Raw genomic sequence first — 17,699 nt, 5'->3', positions numbered from 1 at the left:
GCTCACTGTGAACCCCATGTGGGACATGATTATCACCTACCCCACCTTTGCCTAAGCACCTGCCCCAGTGCTTAGAACTTCACTTGGCACATAGTAAGCGTTTAACAAATACCACCCCTCCAAGAGAATGAACTTGCTGTTTACCTGAGCCAAACACTTCCCAGATCAAGGGTTCTTCGAGTGCCTGGCTCAGAGGGGTCTCTCCAAGTAGCCTGGGAAGGAGCAAAGTGCACCCAAGTCAGTCAATCAATCAATCAATCATAATGAATGCATAAATATGATTGAGCACTTACTGTGCGCTGGGCAGCAGCAGCACGGGAAAGAGTCAAAGGCAGATGATCAAGTGATCAAAACGTTGATCAAAGACAACAGCAAAGACTCAAGCTTTTACTGTGCAGAAGCAGGAAATGGTAAACCACTTCCATATCTTTACCAAGAAAACTCTACGGATGCACATACCAGAACAACCTTATAACAGAACATGGGTTGTTCTGGTGGGGATGTGTCCATGGAGTCGCTATGGGTTGGAAACGACTCAACAACATTTAAAGAAGAAGGGTGCAGGACTATACTAAGTGCTGGGAGGGTATCAACAACAATGTAACAGACATTACCTGCCCGCAATGAGCTTGCAGTCCAGAGGGGGAGACGGACATTAATAGAAATTAATTAATATATACATAAGTTTTGTGGGGCTTGGGGTGGGGCTGGTGAATAAAGGAAGTAAATCCAAGTGGAAGAGCAATGCAGAATGGAGGGGAAGAAGAGGAAAGGAAATGAGAGCTTAGTCAGAGAAGGCCTCTTAGATGAAATGTGCCTTCAAAAAGACTTTGAAGGTGGGGAGAGTAATTGTTTGTTGGATATGAAAAGGGAGGACATTTCAGGCCAGAGACAAGATGTGGGCGAGAGGTCAGTGGCGAGATAGAGGTAAAATAAATAGGTTGGCATCAGAGGAGTGAAATGTGGGGGCTGGGTTGTAGTAGGAGAGCAAGAAGGTGAGGTAGGAAGCGACAAGATGATTGAGTGCTTTAAATCCAAAGATAAGATGTTTCTGTTTGATTCATTCATTCATTCAATCATATTTATTGAGCGCTTACTGTGTGCAGAGCACTGTACTAAGCGCTTGGAAAGTACAATTTGGCAACAGATAGAGGCAATCCCTACCCAACAACGGGCTCACAGCCTATGAAAGAAACCGAGACTGAGGGACCAGAGAGAAAGGCAGGGAACCAGGAGAGGACAGGGTCAGTGAAGCCAACGTTGGATAATATTTCCAGGAGATGGGGGTGATAGTGTCAAAGGCATCTGAGAGATCGAGGAGGATTAGTATGGAATACAGGATGTTGGATTTGACAAGGAGGAGATCATTTATGACCTTTCAGAGGGTGGTTTCTTTAGAGAGAAGGGGACAGAAACCAAATTGGAGGGGATCAAGGAATGAACTGGAGGAGAGGACAGCAAGTGTAGTGAAAACTCTCTCAGGGGACTTTGGAAAAGAATTGTAGGAGGGAGATGAGGCAATGATTGGAGGGAGCCTTGGGATCAAGGGAGGGTTTTTTTAGGTTAGGGGAGACATCCACCCTTTCCTCTCCATTCAAACCGCTACCCTGCTCGTTCAAGCTCTCATCCTATCCCGTCTGGACTACTGCATCAGCCTTCTCTCTGATCTCCCATCCTCGTGTCTCTCCCCACTTCAATCCATACTTCATGCTGCTGCCCGGATTGTCTTTGTCCAGAAACGCTCTGGGCATGTTACTCCCCTCCTCAAAAATCTCCAATGGCTACCAATCAATCTGCACATCAGGCAGTAACTCCTCACCCTGGGCTTCAAGGCTCTCTATCACCTCGCCCCCTCCTACCTCACCTCCTTTCTCTCCTTCTACAGCCCAGCCAGCACCCTCCACTCCTCTGCCGCTAATTTCCTCACCGTACCTCGTTATCGCCCGTCCCGCCATCGACCCCCGGCCCATGTCATCCCCCTGGCCTGGAATGCCCTCCCTCTGCCCATCTGCCAAGCTACCTCTCTTCCTCCCTTCGAGGCCCTACTGAGAGATCACCTCCTCCAGGAGGCCTTCCCAGACTGAGCCCCTTCCTTACTCTCCCCCTCGTCCCCCTCTCCATCCCCCCATCTTACCTCCTTCCCTTCCCCACTGCACCTGTATATATGTATATATGTTTGTACATATTTATTACTCTATTTATTTATTTATTTTATTTATTTTACTTGTACATATCTATTCTATTTATTTTATTTTGTTAGTATGTTTGGTTTTGTTCTTTGTCTCCCCCTTTTAGACTGTGAGCCCACTGTTGGGTAGGGACTGTCTCTATATGTTGCCAACTTGTACTTCCCAAGCGCTTAGTACAGTGCTTTGCACACAGTAAGCGCTCAGTAAATACAATTGATTGATTGATTGAATCCCTCAATCATTCCAGTCATGTAGGGCAAGTGAATCCTGATGCTTACTTACCTAAATGCTTAGAAAGTACAATACAGCAATAGAGACAATCCCTAGCCACAAGGGCTCACACCTCACTCTGCTGCATGAATCACCTATCAACATAAACGTTCAGTTCATGTCTCCCCACTCCTCAAGGACCTCTAATGGCTACCCATCCACTTCCACATGAAATAGAAATTCCTTACCATTGGCTTTAAAACACTCAATCAGATCAGCCCATCCCCACTTACCTCACTAATCTACTACAGCCCTGCCCACACACTCCACTCCTCCAGTGCTAAGCTTACTCACTGTGCCTTGATCTCATTTATCTTGCTGCTGACCCCTTTCCCACGTACTCAGCCTCCTGGAACTCCCTCTCCCTCCATATACACCAGAACACCACTCTGTCCACCTTCAAAGTATTACTAAGGTCACATCTCCTCTGTGCTTTAAGTAGAAACTCTTTACTATAGGCTTCAAGGCTCTCCACTAGTTTTCTTCATCTTCTTCATCTTCACCTGCTACTCCTCAGTTAGCCTGCTGCTCTCCTTCAGGTATATTTTCTAACTTGTACCTTGCGCTTGATGCTTCTACTTCTGACTCCTTGCTCATAGAGAAGCGGCATGGAAAAGTAGATAGAGCACAGGCTTGGGAGTCAGAAGATCATGGGTTCTAATCCTGGGTAGTGGAAGGGTCATCAGGAAAGTTTATATGAATACTGAAGTCCCCAAGTATCATTATGGGGATGGAGAAAGAGAGAAGGAATGTGAGAAAGGAATCAAAATGGTTAGAAAAGTTGGAAGGGGCCTGGGGGTGATGGGATGGAGTGGGGGTTCCACAGGAGCCGCACTTGGCTGAGGTTGTTGGGGTGGGGGGTGATCCCAGGGGGAAAGGGCAGCATGAAGAATGGGTAGGGGTTGGATGAGAGTGAGCTGGCATGGGGGGAGGGGGTTGAGGGGTAGCACTGGGACAGGATAACAGGGATGGGGTTCGGGGGGCACAAGGAGAATGTGTGTGTGTGTCTGCAGGGGGTGGGGGCATCTCTAAAAGAAGCCCAGGAGGAAGAATGCAGATATGGCAGGAGGGGCAAGATCCAGACCTGTGTTCTCTGCTCAGAGTCACCAGCCACTGCAGTGGCTATGGTGTGACACTGGGCAGTGCCTCAGTTTCCTTCTCTGTAAAATGGGGTTAAGATACCTGTTTCTCCCTCTCCATTAGATGTGAAACTTATGTAGGATTGCATCTGATCTGCTTATATTGTACCTAACCTAGTGCTTACTACAGTCCTTGGCACAGTGAGCGCTCAACAAGTACCCCAATTATCATTAACTGCGCTTTGCCCAGAAATCAGGAAGAACCAGGGCTTTACCGCAGCTGGGCTGTTATTCCATATCCAAAAGCAACTGCAGATCCTGCCACTGGACCAGGGGAAAGGGTGACCTGGGCCAGGGCCTGACTTCTGTTCTGGCTTGTGGTTGGGCCTCAGGGGAGGACCTACCTCTGTCGGCCTTTCACCCAGCAGCACCAGAGGCGGGAGTCTAGTTCCCTGTGAGCCAGAGCCACAGAGGGAGGGCAGGGTGTGGTAGTGGTGGTGGGGAGCATGGAGGGGCCAGGGCTTGGCCAGGCCTGGGAGCTGGTGGTGGTGAGCCTGGGGAATGGGGAATGTGGGAAGCCAAACCTGGGCCCCTACTTCCCATCTGTGAGGCCCGTAGGCTTGGGCTGTTAGCCGGAGCCAATCAGAGCCTCAGGAACTAATCTTGGGGAAGAGAGACTGAGGCCCAGAAAAGAGGGAAGCTGGCAATCCTTCCTCCTGCTACCTCCTTCAGCCCTCCACGAGCAACCTGAGACTTTGCACAAAGCTCCTGGGAGGAGGGACTGGGTACCCCAGGGCACCAACTAGGGAGCCAGCTCATTGACTGGACCTGGGCTGTGGAACATGACCGAAAATCCACAGAGCCAGCCCAGTCCTGGCCAGGAGAGTCCAGAGGTGGGAGGTGAAGGCACGAGGAAACTGGTGGGGGGGTGGGAGGGGTGCTCCATTGCTCCCCACTCTCCAGGCCTCTTTTGAAATCCCAAAAACTTGTTTTGAAAATCCCAAGGATGTCTAGAAGTGGTTGTTCCAATAAATCTGATAAAAAAGACCCTAAATATCAGAACAAAAATCCACTCATGCCTTTACACAGATAGCATCGGGGTGGAGTATTTTGAAGGTCAACTTGCAGTTACAGAACCCGTGGTGACTCTATCGTTACTCATGAACAAGTAAGGGTTGGATGCCCGTGCCCCGCTCCCTGTGGTTCATCCTACTGCTTCCACCTTCTCTTTTCAGCTGAGCCAGAAGACAATCCTTCAATTCTCAGAGCTCTGAGGCTTATATAAGCCACTCTCAGATCCTAGCCCCCAGAATCAAAAATATTATCCAAATTAACCCCTGTTTGACAGATTCATATATTTCTCCTTCAGAAGAGCTGGTTGCATTTCTCAAGGATCAGGGACAACAGATTGGGGAGTCTTTCTAGCCTGGGTAACTGGACTCCTGCTTTGACTCATGCTTGGGTAACTGGAATCCTGCTTTGACTCATGCTTCCTTTGTTTGGAAAGAAGCAGCTGCAGCTCAATGCTGCAGATGGGTAATGGAGAAACTGCAGCCCTAGAGGGGTCAGGCCTAAGACTGGGCAAACTCTCTCTTTTACTTAGACTGTGAGTTCAATGCAGGACAGGAACCTGTGTCTGACCTAATTAACTTATATGTACCCCAGCACTTAGAACAGTGTTTGACACATTATAAGAGCTTAACAAATACAGTGTTCCAGCACTTAGAACAGTGCTTGGCACAGAGTAAGCGCTTAATAAGTACCATAATTATTATAAAGCAAAACAAAACACCAAGGGACAAACTAAGCCCAACGCTACTTGGTGAAAATGATATTGATATTTGTTCTGTGTGTACTACGTGCCAAATGCTGGACTAGATATAACAGCTAGATTAGAAACATACCCTGTCCTTCAGGGGGCTCCCAGATGATCTGCACCTTGCCCAGAAATCAGGAAGATCCAGGGCCGTGGAAGTCATGGGCTGTTGCTCCATATGCTTGGCACATAGTAAGTGCTTAACAAATACCATCATTATTATTATTATCTGAAAGCAACTGGAAATCCTGCCACTGGACCAAGGGAGAAGGAGGCCTGGGCCCAGACCCGAGTCCTGTTCTGACCCATGGTTGGGGCCCAGGGAAGGACTTACATCTTGGCGGAGATTTTCAACCATTAGCACCAGAGGCGGGGAGCCTGGTGGGGGTGAGGGATGTTGTGCTTACGGAGGGAGAACATTTATGGGGAGAATGTTCTCCCCATTTTACAGATAAGGAAATGGAGGCAGAGATGTGAAGTGACTCGCCCAGGGACATACAGCAGGAAAATGGTGGCACTGGGAGTAGAACTCAGGTCTCCTAATTCCCAGTTCCACTAGGCCATGCTGCTTACCTTGGAAAACTCTAAATTTCAGGCCTACCCATAGCTTGTCAATGATCATTTCTTCTTTTGGTGGTGAACAACCTTCCTAACCACTTGCTAGGTTCTCAGAGTTTCATGTTGTGCATAGGCATCATTCACACACTGAAAGTATCAAAAAAAGTAGCATGGTGAAAGGTCTTTGAGAACCAACACCTGATTCCCTGAAGAACAGTAAGTGACTGACACATTTTAACTTCACCACGTCAACTGCCATGACAGTTCCCATTTTTGGTGAGTGACTGGAGGTGCTTTTCCTTCCAACCTGAGAACAGCTCTGTGGTGCAAGTCAAAATTCCCCAGTCTATGGTGAGGGAAATGCATTTTGCTTTTTTGCCTTCTCTCCAACCTCTGCCCTCCCCCTCACCTATTTCAATTATCGCCAAGGTCCGAGAAGGGCACATTCCCTGATCTGCAAACACGGAACTCCAGAAAAACCTTAATTAAAAGGAGAAGCTCCTTCCTCAGCCCCTGCCCCCAGCCTCCACCCCTCCCCTCAGCCCCTGTGCCTCACTTTCACCACCCCCCTCCCCACCCTTGGTCCCTGCACTCTACCTCTTCCCCTCCCTTGGCCCGTAAATCCCGCCTTCACACCCCCTTGGCCCATGCACCCTGACTTTGCACCCCCTCGGCCCCTCCACCCCTCCACCTTGACGTACCACAAATCTCCTCGGGCTTCTGCAGGCTGTTGCTGTTAAGAGGCTGCAGCTGACGTTACACTGCCTTCCGTCGTGTCTGCGGGACAACAGAGATCTCCAGGCAGGCTCCGGCAAACAGCACTTGGCCGGAATGAACACCTAAACCTCATGCAATTCAGGTGAAGGTTTGGAAAACAAGAAAATCATGTTCCCAGCATCTTCCTTTTGAGGTCATATCAAACGAACACATATAGAAACTCAGGCATGATTTGATTTTCGACAATGACGCCGACCAACTAAGCTCTTTTCACCCCCACACAATCCCCAAGCTTTCAGTCAGCCTATGACTCATGCAGATTTCTCAGCCAAAAAAACCTAAAGCACGCAGGAGGGTGGCAAGCTTATAGGGAAACTAGATGTGCAAAAATCACGGTTTTGGAGGCTTGGCAGGAATCTTGTGGTGCAGGCTTCAGTGGACTTGATTCAGCCTAGAACCCAACCCTTTTTTTAAATTTCAAAATGGATTTGCTTTGCACTAATTCACTGTGCACTCTTTTCCTGGAACACCACCCTGGTGAAAAGCATAGGAGATCTGTACAATGCTGCTCAAAACCTCAAATGATTTTATCTACTGACTCCCTCAGGGTCCTGTGACCATTGCTCTCTACCATGTTTTAAGCTCAAAATAAAAAATAAGGTTGGATTCCCCTGCTTTGGAGAAAAGATACACCATGCAAATATCTTTCTTTTGTTTTGTCTCAGGGAGGGAAAGAAAAGGTTAGATGGCCAGGTTAGTAGGGAATGAGGGAAGACTAGGGAAGGTGATTTGCAGAGGGGGGTTGGAGGGTAGAGATGGAGAGGTAAGGACAAAGAAAAAGGAGGAGACAGAGAAAGGAAAAACAGGGAGGGGAAAGAGGAAAAAAGGGAGGAGGAAGAGGAAAAAGAGGGAGGGGGAGGGGAAAAAGGAGAAAAGGGGAGCGGAAAAAGGAGAGAGAGAGAAGAGAGAGAGAGAGGAGAGAAAGAAAGAGAGAGAGAGAGAGAGAGAGAGAGAGAGAGTGAGTGTGTGTGTGTGTGTGTGTGTGTGTGTATTTATAAAAACCCCTATTCTCAATTGGACAAGTGTTCCAGGTAAATGTCTTCAGGTGAGTTTCTGATCATTTTTATGGGAGTTTATCTGAATTTGATAACAAACACCTTGTACATTCACTTCACAGGCATTCCCCAAATCCAAAACCAAAAGAAAGGTATAAGGATTTTTGTTAGAAAACTAGATCCCTACACTAGGGGAGTTACGATAGAAATTCTCTGAGAGAAAACTCTTTCATCCTTTGCCAGTGAGTGGTAGGAGTATTCAACAATCTTATCTTCAGAACAAATGAGATGATGAGAAATCAGAGGATGGGGAAAAGTTATAATTGTGGTATTTGTACAGGGCCATCCCTGCCCCACACAAGGCTCACAGTCAAAAAGGGTGGAGAGAGATATTTCATCCTCATTTTACAGATGAGGAAACCAAGATTACTTGCCCAGGGTCTCAGCAGGTAAATAGCAGAGCTGGGATTAGATCCTAGGTCTCTTGATTCCAGCCCTGTGATCTTTCTATTAGGCCACTGAGCAAGCCAGGGTCACCCTCTTCCTTTTTAGAGTGTGGCCAGGTTTTGGGGCCCTGGCTCCAGTAGGGTGATAAGCGACTGCGGTTGTGGCAACATTCAACTGTGGTCAGCGTGACAACACTGGAGCTGTGAACAGAAAATGTGCCACTTTCCTCAGGGAAGGTCACAGCAGAGTTAAAATAAAACCAACTCTCCCCTACCCTCCACTCTTCCTCCCCACAAATGTCAAGCTACCACTAAACAGACAAAAATCCTGTGGGGAAACAGACTATTGTCTTGAATTCCCAGAAACCAGACCTCCCAACTCTCTCACAGACTTAAAAGCCTGCTATTTCACTGCAGCTCCATTAGCAGGTCATTAGCATTGACTTTAAACTAGCTCATCAAAACCTTAGTGGATGGGGAAAAGGCTTTAATAAGTCTAGTCAGGTCTCCTGGCATGAGCTTTTTTGGGGTACAATCCTCAAAAGAAATAAAAATAATAACGATGACATTTGTTAAGCGCTTACTATGTTCAAAGCACTGTTCTAAGCACTGGAAGTACTCTCAGTCTTCCCAGGACAGGAAATGGAAGGTTTGTTTGTTTTTGTGGGGCCGGGTTTTGGGTTAAACAGGGTTTTCCCACTTTATTTCTGGGCAGAAATTGACTCAGAGATTTGCTGAGGCATGGTGGTATGGAAGGCCATTCCAGTTCCCAAACTGCTTTTAATAATAATGGTGGATTCTCTTAATTACTTACATTGTATAAATCAGTGTTATTTATTGAATACTTAGTATGTGCAGAGCACAATACTAAGCACATAGATAGATACAAGATAATCAGGTTGGGGTCATAGTCCCTGTCCCTGATACAGGCCCGTGGTTTAAGTAGGACGGAGAACAGATATCGAATCCCCCTTTTACTGATGAGGAAACTGAGGCACAGAGAAGTTAGGTGACTTGCTTAAGGTCACACAGCAGACAGATGGTGATGCTGGGATTGGAATCCAGGTCTTTTATCTTTCCTTTTCAGCCTCAGCTGGGTGACAGGAAATGTTGTGGAGACTGCTTGAGGGCAGTAATCTCTGCCCTCATCAGTCCGTAAGTGCCCCCTTTTCCTTCCCCCAACCTACCCTTCCCTAACTTTCACCGGTGCCTTTCCCTTGGTCCCCAGGCTCTCCCAGTGGAGAAGAGGAGATGAGAAGGGGGTATGGACCTGCACCAATTAATCAATCATATTTATTGAGAATTACTGTGTGCAGAACACTGTACTAAGCACTTGGGAGTGTACAATATAATGGAGTTGGTAGATGCATTCCCTGCCCTCACCAAGCACTGGCTATTTAGCATGATTCCGTTTTGCCCTCAAGGAGAAGCCAAAGTGGATGTGCTCACTCTCATCATTACCTGATACTGTCATCAAACTTGGGTTCTTGCTTTTTGGAAACCACCCAGACCCTATTATAGTTCTCCCACTGCACTTTTCACATGCCAGCCAAAGACTCTGATCTGAGTCAGAATGACCTGGGTTCAAATCCCTGCTCCACTGCTTGCCTGCTGTGTGACCTTGGGTAAATCACTTCACTTCTCTGTGCCTCAGTTACCTCATCTGTAAAGTGGGGATTAAGATGGTGAGCCCCATCTGGGACAGTGACTGTGTCCAACCTGATTACCTTGTATCTACCCCAGTGCACTTGGAAAATGAAGTAGACATGCTTGTTGCCCTCAAGAAATTTGTATTTCTAACAATATGTTACGCCTACAAACTTATGCCCTACTCTTTGTTATTTGAATATGAAAGTAGCTGAAAAAATATATTTAATACATACCTGTATTTAAATAATAAGGGTATGAATCCATTACCAGGACAAGTTCACTCATCGTGGGTGGTTGAGCTGCTCCATGCAATACTACTTAACATCAAAGGCACACCCAGCCAGTTAACCCATGGTACCCTAGGTGATCTCAAACCAGAGCCAGATGTGGACTTTGAGGTGGACTCTGCTCTAAGATTCTCGGGGTTTGAGATGATAAAACTCCTTATCTTCCCTCCTAAACCCTGCCCTCTCCCTGACTTTCCCATCACTGTTGACGGCACTTCCATCCTTCCCGTCTCACAAGCCCGCAACCTTGGTGTCATCCTTGACTCCGCTCTCTTGTTCACCCCTCACATCCAATCCGTCACCAAAACCTGCCGGTCTCACCTCTGCAACATTGCCAAGATCCACCCTTTCCTCTCCATACAAACCACTACCCTGCTCATTCAATTGCTCATCCTATCCTGACTGGATTACTGCATCAGCCTCCTCTCTGAGCTCCCATCAAGCACTTAGTACAGTGCTGTGCACACAGTAAGCACTCAATAAATTTGATTGATTGATTGTCTCTCCCCACTTAAATCCATACTTCACGCCACTGCCCGGATCATCTTTGTGCAGAAATGCTCTGGGCATGTCACTCCCCTCCTCAAAAATCTCTAGTGGCTACCAATCAACCTATGCATCAGGCAAAAACTCCTCACCCTAGGCTTCAAGGCTATCACCTCGCCCCCACCTACCTCACCTCCCTTCTCTCCTTCTACAGCCCAGCCCGCACCCTCTGCTCCTCTGCCGCTAATCTCCTCACTATGCCTCGTTCTCGCCTGTCCCAAGTCGACCCCCGGCCCACGTCCTCCCCCTGGCCTGGAATGCCCTCCCTCCGCACATCGCCAAGCTAGCTCTCTTCCTCCCTTCAAAGCCCTACTGAGAGCTCACCTCCTCCAGGAGGCCTTCCCAGACTGAGCCCCTTCCTTCCTCTCCCCCTCCTCCCTCTCCCCATCCCCCCCACCTTACCTCCTTCCCCTACCTACAGCACCTTTATATATGTATATATGTTTATACGGATTTATTATTCTATTTATTTTATTTGTACATATTTATTCTATTTATTTTATTTTGTTAATATATTTTGTTTTGTTGTCTTTCTCCCCCTTCTAGACTGTGAGCCAGCTGTTGGGTAGGGACTGTCTCTATATGTTGCCAACTTGTACTTCCCAAGCGCTTAGTACAGTGCTCTGCACACAGTAAGCACTCAATAAATACAATTGAATGAATGAATGAATGAACTTAGTACAGTGCTCCTTACACAGTAAACACTCAATAAACATGATTGACAGACTGGTATGCAAAGCACTGCATTAAACACTTGGGAGAGCACAATACAACCACCTAGATAGACATGTTCCCTGCCTATGAGCTTACAGTCTAGACAAGGAGACAGGCAATATAAATAAATGCACATAAGTGCTGCGGGGCTGAGGGTGGGGTGAATATCAAGTACAGATCCAAGAGCATAAATGATGCATTAGGGAGAGGGAGCTGGGGAAAAGAGGGCTTAATCGGGGAAGACCTCTTGGAGGAGATGAGACCTTAATACGCCTTGAAGGTGGGGAGAGTGGTGGTCTGGCATATAAGGAGGGGGAGGGAATGCCACACCAGAGGGAGGACGTGGGTGAAAGGATCGACACTGAGACAGACAAGATGGAGGCATAATAAGCAAGTTGGCGTTAGAGGATTGAAGTGTGAAGGCTAGTCTGTAGTGAGGTAAGGTAGGTAGGGATAAACTGATTGAGTGCTTTGAAGCAGATGGCAAGGAGTTTCTGCTTCATGCAGAGCTCGATGGGCAACCACTGGAGGTTCTTTAGGTGTGGGATTATGTAGACAGTGGGTTTTTTTTAAAAAAATGATCTGGGCAGCAGAGTTAAATAAAAACTGGAGTGGGGAGAGACAGGAGACAGGGAGGTGAGCAAGGGGACAGGTGCAGTAGTCAAGGTGGGATAGGATAAGTGCTTAGGTCATCATACTGACAGTTTTCCAGCCCTGACCCTCTAGGTGGGTATGGGAAAACAATCTCTAGGTCACTGTGTTGTTTAAAAACCTTCCTTTCCACGCTCTTGAGGTAAAAACAATCATCCTTCTTCATTTGGTCTGTCGGCAGCATCACCATCATCCCAAACAGCAATGGCTGAGTGTCAACTGTGTTTCCCGTCCCAGGCACTTGGGAAACTATGGCAGAAGTGAAAGGAACAAACAGTGCCTGTCCTCTGTGTATTCTCTCAGCACTCAGTACAGTTCTCTGCACTCAGTAAACACTTAGTAAATAATATTACTACTTCTACTACTAATCAAAGAATTCACAGTCTAAGGGTCTAAGGTGGCAGTTCGGAGGTGAGAGCCGAGTGGCTGCTCTAACTTCTAGTCTACTCTAGGAAGTTATTGAAGGAACACTTGGTGGTCTGGGTGGTATTGCTGTTTAACGATCTTTTAAGAAAAAAATTCTAGCCTGAAACAATTCCACTAAGGATTTTTTCCTCTATTAGGCAAAGAGAGATTTAAAATAACTCAGCTAAAATTTAGTCTTGGGGGAAGAAGGAACAGGACTGTGCGGAGTGACAGTACAGCCTGTTTTAGGTGTCTTCGCCTCCTTCCCCCAATCTGAACCCTTCACCCCTGAGAGTTTGGCATCTGCCTACCTTGGTTTCTCTCTGCAGAGACTGGCTGCTCTTGCAGCTGTGAAAATCCATTTTAGTGACCACTCTAAACCTTGTTTTGCCAGCTAACTCTCCACTGAACATTTAAACAAGGGAATGGGAATTATTCGGCACTAATCCTGTCCTTCAGCTCTCAAGACCACCTACAATTCAACACTGCCACTACGTTCGATGCACTCCGTATCCCGACTGACACACACTGGCTGAAACACACTGGCTACAGGAGCCCCGGAATCAAACCCAGGAAAAATTCCCGTGTGGAAGTGACAGAGAATGCCACAAAGGTATGCTCCTCTAGAGGAGTGCTGCTGACTGGGGCTGTGGTCCAAAGGCCCGCTACAATACAAAGCAAAAACCATCTCCTTCTTTCACCAGCACACTCTTCTACACAAAAAAGTCTCAGTTTTAGCAGGGTAGTAGACAATCAATTATTTTAGCATTTAATACTATTTTAGTATTTACTGTGTGCACAGCACGGTACTAGGCACTTGGGAGAGTACATAATAATGGCATTTATTAAGTGCTTACTATGTGCAAAGCACTGTTCTAAGTGCTGGGGAGGTTACAAGGTGATCAGGTTGTCCCAGGGGGCTCACAGTCAATCCCCATTTTACAGATGAGGTAACTGAGGCAGAGAGAAGTTAAGTGACTTGCCCAAAGTCACACAACTGACAATTGGTGGAGCCGGGGTTTGAACCCACGACCTCTGACTCCAAAGCCTGGGCTCTTTCCACTGAACCACACTGCTTTGCAGACACGGTCCCTGCCCTCAACGAGTTTACAGTCTAGCAAGAAATGAGATTATGCTAAGCAAGTATGGTTTACAGAGGACTCTCTGCCTGTCCTCTCTTATCCGATGATTTTCTGCAGGAGGAAAAACAGGCAGCACTTCTGATTTCTTTACAATTTTATTACAATACCGTCCTTGAATTCCAGAATGTGATTGCTACATAATATTATCAAAAACACTCCTAAATGGATCTGTTTAATAGCTTAAAAATTCTTCCATCTCTGTCTCACCATATTAATCACCAACTGCAAAAGAAAAAGTCTTTAAAAAACTCTGGGGGTGTTTAGTACATCAGAGGAAAAAAAACCCACCTTAACGAACAGGAAATAAAATCCAGACACACATCTCATCCTATGTACAAAAGCAACTGACAAGACTCCTGAATGAAGGAACTTCCACCGGAACATAAATATAATTTTTTAAAAGTATATACCTTTCTCATGTGTATGTGTGTCTGCATATATATTTATATATATAAAATATATATTAAGAAAACAAAAAATTTTGGTTTCTATCCCGAAAAGTAACTCAGTGATAACAAATAGGCGTCATCTGCACTTGGAAGCCCTGGGCAGTCAGGAAGGCAAAAACACCCAAGGCATGACTAAGGTTAAAAAATCAAATGTACACAGCATTCCTTTACATCTTCATTTCTTCACTTACATGTTATCTACAAATGCCAGTGGGGGGGTGGGGAAGGGGAGAGGGGGTTGCCCCCGACTTGCCTCGCCAGACCCAACATCCATGTTCCTATAAATATTACATAAAAGGCAAAGCCCAGAGGGTCTGAGAGCCAAGAGGTGAATCCAGCAAACCTGCTGACCTTCAGCCCTGCTTGCTGCTGCTCCCACGTCAACGCACAAACTGATCCGAGAAGTGACTCCATGCTGGGGAGCTGTGAAACCTAGCTGTACAATGTAGTTTTAATATAAATTTGCTGATTCTCCATCAGCCCCTCGGTGTCTTTTCCTCTGCCTTAGCACGAGTTCCCAGGGATCTTTGGGGGCAGATTTGGGAGCTTGGAGTCGAACGCCTGCCACATCCTAGCCCTGCACTGGAGAATCCTCAAGCCCGGCCTGGCCTGGCTTTGGCCCGCGCACAGCCCGGAATTACTGTGGTATTTGGATCCAGTTGGGTCCCTGGTTCCCTTCTTGGAGGCACTGTTTTGCGACTGGTGCCACCCGCTGGGCTCCTTGGCATTGAAGTCTCAGTAGTCTATGGTTCAAGTGTATGTGCCAAATTACCACTCACTGGTGGCAGTGCCCCAGCCCCAAATCCCGGGTGGTTGGAAGCCTTGTCCAATCCCGCCTGGGTTGCACAGTGCCAGCTCTGCCCTACCCAGCCCAGCAGGCCAGGGGGGTGAGAGCCAGTTCCGGCCTGGGCCGGTGGGACTCTAGCTGACGTCCATTAACTTCTATGGGCTTCCACATCAGTCCAGACCAGTCAGTGGCAAATATGAGTTGTTCCTGTCAGTATTTTGACAGTAGGAAGAACAGGAGGAAGGGAAATGATTTATGATGGTTTCCATTAAAAGAAACGTGAGTTGCCATTCTTTTTTAACTGGCCACCAGGCAGAAGTGGACTCTGTTCAAAAGAAATAAATTACAGGAAGCAGTAGAAAAAACACGTGGTGATCCAAACTTGCTTTTTCCAGACTTGGCACAGTGGATGAAAAGAAATCACTCCCTTGATTCCAATCTCTGTCCCACCCCCATCACGGGGGGCAAAAAAAGCCACCGTAGTTCAACTAGACCAAACTGTCAGCAGTTCCAACTGACATGTGCTTATTTCCCCGATCATCCCTCTGCAGTTAGACACAGCCGTATTCGTACCACACCGTCTGCTGCTCCCCATTTGGCTCCGGAGACGCGGGGGCGCTCTTCGGGATGGTCCCTCTGCCCGATTCCTCGGGGCCAGCTGTCCCAGGAGTGGAGTCGGGAGACTTTCTCTGGCTTTTGGCAGTGTAGCCCTCCCCAGAGTTCTGGCCTTGAGACCCTTCTCCGTCAGAGAGGCCGGGCCCCACGCGGACCGGCGCGACGGTGGCCACCTCCCCAGCACGCGGAAGGGTCTTGGATCTGCCCTTAGCGGGTGTGTGGGGCATCGGGGAGAAGGCCTGCCCAGAGGGGGCACCCCCTCGCTCCTGCTGGACACTGGCAGAAATGGCAGGGGACGTGGAAGACTGCTGGAGAGCTGGCAGCCGCTCGTCTTTCGGCGGTGCCAAGGAGAAGCGTCTTGGGTCACACGGCCGGTGGCGACAGCCGAGCCCCTGAGAGGAGCCTACTGCCTTGGCAGACTGGGGCCGGTCCCTCAGGAGAGCTTGGGAGCTCCCCGGAGTGGCTGCCCTTGCAGCATGGCCACCCGCCTCTCTGCTCCCGGGAGTGTCTGACCCGGGCTTCTGCGGGGGCTCATGCCCGTATGCCTCTGGACCACTTGCACGGAGCAGGTCCGCCGAAGCGAGGCTGAATGCTCTGCTCAGGGAGGTGCCTCTGGTGGTGCCAGGGGTGCTGCCCTGAAGGGCTGGGGCAGGCTGCCTCAGCCGGCCTGGCGGCAGATTCTGAGGAGACTGAGCCAGCCTTTGAGAGCCCGGAGCATTAGATGGGGACTCGGCCTCAGGCTGCCTGGGACTCGGTTTCACATACTGCCCTGGTTTGAGGAGCCTCCCCTCGGCCGTGTGGACAGCCATTTTGACAGTCGGGGACACGAGACTGGTGGGCATCCTGGATCCCTCCTTCCTGGCAGCCTGACCCAGCTGGTTCCCAATGAGGGGCGGTGGGTCGTTGGCTCTGCTGAAGTAGCCATTCAACAGGTCATCTCCACTACTGCCATTGTCCTGGAAAAGAGGGCAGGGTCAGTCCAAGCTGCCGACAAGACTGTTCGTTGCAGACCACTGCATCCGGCAAGCTGTTAACCTGCTGAGAGCGTCCCAATGTAACAGCACACCGTGCATCCCATGGATTCAACAGAACACTTCCCTTGCCCCCAACTTCATAAACTAGTAGATTCCCACTCTCAATTGCCTGTGTTCAGCAAAAGAAATGAAAAGCTACAGATAATGTGAAAGTCCCATACTGGGCAATCATGTCAAGGTAGCCCCCTCTCAAAGCTCCTAATTAGCAGGAAACTGGTTAACTTGAGTGCCATCTACTCTGGTTTCTGCTGCCTGCTCCCCGGTGGAAAGGGCACTGAAAAAGCTAATGGGTAGGGGGCAACATCAGGAGAAACCAAGGGCCTGAATCATCCACAGGTCCACAATGGCCCAAACTCAACTGTATTCGGAACACCACCAGCCCGACATCCCAACCCCTGCTGTAACACTGCGTTAGGAGGGGCAGACACTCACTAGAAAACTTCAATTTGCAGAAATGCTCTATCAGTGGGTTGCACGGAGAGAATGTTGACATTGTGACAATTCCCTCACCATACCTCACCAGGCTAATTGTCGCCAACTGAAGCTACTATAGAGGGGTCTGTGATGGAGAGCCTGATCCCTCAGATTCCAATCAATTCAGAGCTCCATAAAGACTGTTATCAAATGGTTGTCAGAGGAGCAAATTCAAGGGTGGCAGTTTGAGTGGGGGGAAAGGCAAAGGAGTGTGTATATAGCAGTGGACAGTCCCCCAGGTCTACAAGCTTGACCTGGAGAACAGCATGAGGCGCCTCAAAGAGGAAGAGCTGAAAAATGTTGAATGCTTGTCCAAATCTGAAAAACCCACCAATCAGTAACCTCACTCAGGCTGACAATTAATCCGGCAATAACAGAAAACTTTGACCTAAGGGACATGAAGCAAATTCATGCGGAATGGCCGAGTTAAACCTTCACAAACTGGTGGTGTTAGCCCATGGCATGCTGGGAACTGTTAGTGAATGTGTCAGTTTGGAAAGAACAAGTTTCAACAGTGTGTCTTAACAGATACCCCGGCCCAGAGGAATGTTTCCATGCTTAGGTTTGCAGGGAGGCTACATAATGCTCTGTGCTGGATGGATCCCTCTCTGTTATCGAGGACCTCTGGGGTTTGGGAAATGCTGGGATTATTAAGCTCTATTTTGGCCATCCATCTCAAAGGGAATTTTTTCCAGACGAGTCCCATACCGCAACACTGCCATCCAATATTGATTCGTGCCCAAGTAGGAGAAGCAGCTTAGAAAATTAAAGCTACAAGTCATCTGGTTACTGTTCAAAGAGAAGAGGGAACATTA

General features: G+C 48.1%; 2 protein-coding genes across 5 annotated transcripts in view; both read right to left on the bottom strand.

Moving 5' to 3' along the window:
* The window catches only part of GPR68 (G protein-coupled receptor 68), a 43,124-nt gene extending 36,267 nt beyond the window's left edge, over window positions 1-6,857 (bottom strand). The window contains exon 1 of the mRNA XM_038748747.1: window positions 6,614-6,857. The gene's annotated coding sequence lies outside the window, so the exon portion shown is untranslated. The remainder of the gene's footprint in view (window positions 1-6,613) is intronic.
* Window positions 6,858-13,601: 6,744 nt separating this feature from the next.
* Window positions 13,602-17,699, bottom strand: part of CCDC88C (coiled-coil domain containing 88C) — a 177,530-nt gene continuing 173,432 nt past the window's right edge. For 2 of the 4 annotated variants that reach the window (XM_038752863.1, XM_038752873.1), the window contains one exon: window positions 13,602-16,332. In XM_038752863.1, the coding sequence (XP_038608791.1) occupies window positions 15,313-16,332 (1,020 nt within the window). In that variant the 3' untranslated portion in view covers window positions 13,602-15,312. Of the gene's footprint in view, window positions 17,674-17,699 lie in introns of all 4 variants that reach the window. The other 2 variants (XR_005452540.1, XM_038752880.1) reach the window with 2 other exon arrangements.

This window comes from Tachyglossus aculeatus, chromosome 1, assembly GCF_015852505.1.
Source record: "Tachyglossus aculeatus isolate mTacAcu1 chromosome 1, mTacAcu1.pri, whole genome shotgun sequence".
NCBI classification, from domain to species: Eukaryota; Metazoa; Chordata; class Mammalia; order Monotremata; family Tachyglossidae; genus Tachyglossus; species Tachyglossus aculeatus.
This window is presented reverse-complemented; position numbering and strand designations above follow the sequence as displayed.